At 45.6% G+C, this 4,582-nt stretch overlaps 1 protein-coding gene across 1 annotated transcript; it reads left to right on the top strand.

Moving 5' to 3' along the window:
• Positions 1-356: 356 nt before the first annotated feature.
• LOC147894261 (jasmonoyl--L-amino acid synthetase JAR4-like) lies at positions 357-2,909 on the top strand. Its single transcript, XM_087384813.1, has 4 exons — positions 357-918; positions 1,037-1,138; positions 1,219-1,997; positions 2,317-2,909. The coding sequence occupies exons 1-4, from the start codon at positions 389-391 to the stop codon at positions 2,844-2,846; spliced, it is 1,941 nt and encodes a 646-aa protein (XP_087240939.1). The 5' UTR covers positions 357-388; the 3' UTR covers positions 2,847-2,909.
• The last annotated feature ends 1,673 nt before the right edge of the window (positions 2,910-4,582 follow it).

Genomic DNA, 4,582 nt, shown 5'->3' with positions numbered 1-4,582 from the left:
CCGCCACCTCCCCAAAATCCGATGCCCTCCCCCGCAAACCCCCCCTCCACCACCACCTTGCACTTCCACCACCGCCACTGCCACTGCCACCGCCACCGCCACTGCCTGCTGTGAAACCACCCATATTCTCTCCTTAGGAAAAAGTAAGCCAAAGGCACTCCTGGCTACTTGTTAGGGCCTATAAACACAGCTCGTGTGACGTGTGCTGTCCACGTGTTCCCAACGTCCCTACTAATTCTTCGTAACTCCTTTCTTAATTAAACTATATCTCCTGACCTAAATCTCGTTTAACTCCAATTTCCTTAAATCCGTTCTTAATACTCGTGTACGCCTTAAGCACCGTTTTCTTGAAAGGGGAGCTTCGTTATTGTGGGCAGAGTTGTTGGCTATGGCGATGGCTGCAGCCTCTGCTGCTGGCTATGGCGATGAACCTCCAGCATCACAGCCTTGTGTTGAGATTCTTGCTTCATCTCCAACCATCGAAGCTCTCTGCAAGATCCAAAATCCTCTTTCTGCTGATCATCCTGTGCACATCGAGCCTCTTCTTGGCCCTGGCTATGGCGATCGCCAAGGAATCGCACAGCCGCTCCAGCCAACCAACGATTCCCCTGGCTATGGCGACAGAGGAAGAGAAGAAGACGGCGCAGGCGCTCATCTGCAGCTCATCCACGACTTCGAAGAAGCAGCTCGCTCTGCCCCCTCTTTGCAGCTTCAGCTCCTCTCATCCATCCTTACCGCTAATGCTTCCTGCCACTACCTCCTCGACCATGGCCTTGGAGGCCGCTCCGATCCCCTCTCTTTCAAGTCCTGCATTCCCATCGTTGCTTATGAGGACGTCGAGCCGCTGGTTCAGCGCATCGCCGATGGAGAGAGGTCGCCTATTCTATGTTGTGAGCCGATCAGCGTTATGTTTGTCAGGTGAGCGTGCTCCCCAAAAATTTCACCTGATCGATGCCAATTGTAGAAACTCTCGCGAATGAAAAATGCAATGTGCGTAGGAAACGTGGTCTCACAAACTTCGATTTTGCGTCTACAGCTCAGGAACATCAGCTGGTAAACCGAGAATGATCCCTGCGACCACAGAGTCTCGGAAGATAACATCGAAAAGATTCCTTCTTAGCAATGCCTTACTAAACAGGTTGCTGCATCTTTCATCCCTTTTCGATTTCTTAACGCTAAAAGATGTACCATCTGATTGCCTTCTGACATAGATTGCAGGGAATTCCCCACGGGTTGCAAAGGGAAATCTCTTTACTTCATTTACGCGGGGAAGCTACTCACGACCAAAGGTGGCCTAAAGGCTGGTTCTGCTAGCACGCATCATTTGCGGAGTGGAGCGTTGTTAAAAGGGCTATCGCAATGGACAAGTCCCATGGGCGTAGTCTTGGGACCCGATGTCCGCGAATCCATGTATTGTCATCTGCTGTGTGGCTTACTGCAGGCTACACAAGTGACCGTTGTATCCTCATTTTTTGCATATGGCACAACTGAGGCTTTCCGGATGTTGGAGGAGGTTTGGAAAGAGCTGAGTACTGATATCCGGCTAGGGACTCTTAGCGATCGAATTACACACGAGTCTGTTAGAGCAGATGTCTTGCAGCTTCTCCATCCTGATCCGAAGCTTGCAGACAAGGTTGAGGCTGAGTGTGAGAAGACTAACTGGTTTGGAATTATTGGGCGTCTCTTTCCAAACGTCAAATATATTCATTCAATCGTTACTGGTGCCATGGAGCCCTATGTTCCATATCTGAGGTACTATGCTGGCGAACTACCACTTGTTTGTGGTGATTATGGGTCATCAGAGTGCACTATTGGGATAAATCTGAATCCCAAGTCTCCACCAGAGCACGTCTCTTTCACTCTGCTGCCATATGCAGCCTATTTTGAATTTTTACCCTTGAACGAGAAAGCCGAAGTATCAGATTTGGCAACATCGGTTGACATCACAGCAGTTGAAATTGGCGAAGAATATGAACTAATTGTTACAACACTGGCAGGTTCCCACCTCATCCGTCTCTGTAAATTCAGTTCATTAAAAAGTTTATGTTTGTTTTGTCTTGTCGCATCAAAATTTGGTGTGCTTTATTGTTAGTAGTCTCCTTCTCCTTATGCCTGTAAAAGACGAGCATATCTGGAGTCTTTTTTTGTTTTATTGAAGCCCTAGAGCAGCAACTTGTTGCCGCTTTCAATTCCTGTTTTAAAAGGGGTCAGATGAGAGATTTGTGTCCACAAGCTTTTGCTTCAACGATGTCATCTTTGATCTAGTCATTTTGCTAGGTTTGAGGTGGGTATAAATTGTTTGACTGCTATGTGTAGGCCTGTACCGCTACCAGCTTGGTGATGTTGTAAGGGTGACAGGCTTCTATCATGGATTACCACAGCTTGCGTATGTACGTCGAAGGAATGTGTTGCTCAGTGTTAACACGGATAAAACAGATGAGATGGAACTGTCTCTCGTAATTAATCAAGCATGCAAGATTCTGAGAGATGGAAATATGGATTTACTTGATTTCACAAGCCATGCCGATCACTCTTCCAGGCCAGGGCACTATGCAATATTTTGGGAGCTACGAAATACTGCTCATCTACAAGATCACATTTTGACTAGATGCTGCCAAAGCTTGGACTTATCATTCAATGACCCTTACAGGCGTGGAAGAGCAGCAGGAACCATTGGACCTCTCACACTATGCATTTTAAGGGAGGGAGCTTTTTACAACATTATGCAATATGCAATAGATTCTGGAGCATCTGCAACACAGTATAAGACTCCCAGATGTGTGAATTCCCCTGATATTTTGAAAATCCTGCGGGACTCAACCATTCATGTTTATTGCAGCTCATAGTGATTATTATCCCTCTCTATGCAACGTGATGTAACCTACACGAGCATTCAAGTTTAACTGCTCTTTGTTTTCTTTTTTGGCTTTCTGTAATCAAGTCTCGTTGGGCGCGGATCCGTGGTCTAAATCTAAGAAACCCGCATGTAGGGAAAAACCTTTGTTGTATCTCAATTTTTTGCCTATGAGCGATTCTCTTATATATTATTGTCTACTGTTCCCAGACGGCTACCCATGGTGGGACAAATGAGCTTGTCACTTGAAATCTTTGCTTTGTGTCTACTCAGACCTAGTGTCTGCCATCTCACTGGCTAGTGGGATCTGTTGATCGACAATCAGCTAGGAGACTGATGGAAATGAATCAGGGATGGCAACGCCGCCTAGGTGGCGCTAGACTCTTATAGAGTACCCAAAACGCAAAGCTCCTGTAGCTACATTCAGTGTGACTAGTCTTGCCTACAGCCAGCTAGTTTAGGTCTAGTTCAAACAGCCTAGTAATATAGAAATGGCAGCAAATGAATGCAAAGAGAAATGACAGCAAGTAGGTTGCAAAATTCATGGGCTAAACCAACAAAATACCTGGAAACACACGTGAGTTTTCAGCTTGTAAGGGGTTGCACAAGCGATAGCCTATGAACAGGCTTCCTATGCTAGGATTCAAAACAGCTAAGAGCATGGAGGCTCAGCTAGTAATGAATGTGTGATATTTGGCAATTCATGAATAGATGTGAAAGATTAGTGCTACGTACAACTAGGGCCCCTTCTATAGGTATAGGCCAGGAAAAAGTACACCTATGCTTATGGGATAGCCAACCTAGGATGCTACGTTGCAACTTTAGGCTTCCCCTTCTTAAAGTACTATCTATTTACAAGCCATGTAGAAGCTGTCTATACTAGGAATTTCCTAGTAAATTTCACCTTTGCTACAGTCTACCCTTCCCAAGAGGAAATTTGTCCTCAAATTTGCAAGGGCTGTAACACAATGATCAATCCAAGTTTAAAAAAAACTCATATCTGGTCGTAGCAGGTGTAAAACAGTGATTAATCACTGCTGCAGCTGTCCAAAATCCTCAACTGGTGCATTCTCAACTGCAGCACAGTTGGTGGTGGAGCAGTAGGTAGAGTAGACAAGTCTCAGTAGCTTCACATGGCTGGAAAGGATCATGTCTGGTCCCAAAATGAGCTGAGCAAGTAAGGATACAAATCCACTATAGAAGAGGGCTGCCATGAAGACTTATCTTCTGGTAATTTTCTCCATATGATGTTGTTGTTGAGGATGTGATCTCTAAATCCAATGATCCTTTCAGGTAGGTATTGGATATGACCTTTCTCATCCATCTAAGGTATAGTGTGTCATGTGCACGGATTGGTATTCGACGTGTACTGGGTACACAAGACTAGCTCAGGTAGCTTGGGGAGGCTTAGAGCTAGGCAGGCTTGATTCTCAGGTTGAGTGGCAAGGGTACGAACCAGTTAGAGGTCTTCGCTATTTTTGGTGCATGGGGCCCGAGTCTATATAAGGGGCCTAGAGCAAGAACCAGAAGGAAGCGTCGGGACCGAAGCTCCATGTGGGTCCAGGTACCAAAGCTAAGGGAGCTAATCAAGTTTCGATGACAGGTATTTTTGTAAATGTCATTACCTCCCCACTTTCTTGTAATTGCACTTTTAATCATTTGTTATTTGGTTCCCATGATCTTTTTCGAGTTTATGAAGAAGTTAGGGACCCGCGCAACTCACAACTT

Source organism: Dipteris shenzhenensis, chromosome 14, assembly GCF_047967505.1.
Source record: "Dipteris shenzhenensis isolate YYH24624 ecotype China chromosome 14, Dip_SZ_1.0, whole genome shotgun sequence".
Taxonomy (NCBI): Eukaryota; Viridiplantae; Streptophyta; class Polypodiopsida; order Gleicheniales; family Dipteridaceae; genus Dipteris; species Dipteris shenzhenensis.
This window is presented reverse-complemented; position numbering and strand designations above follow the sequence as displayed.

Excerpts from the sequence above, each read along its gene's own strand:
- LOC147894261 (XM_087384813.1), top strand. The coding sequence starts at position 389 with ATGGCGATGGCTGCAGCCTCTGCTGCTGGCTATGGCGATGAACCTCCA. Across the intron at positions 1,139-1,218 it reads AGCAATGCCTTACTAAACAG|GGAATTCCCCACGGGTTGCA; the intron begins GTTGCTGCATCT and ends CATAGATTGCAG. Across the intron at positions 1,998-2,316 it reads AATTGTTACAACACTGGCAG|GCCTGTACCGCTACCAGCTT; the intron begins GTTCCCACCTCA and ends TGCTATGTGTAG.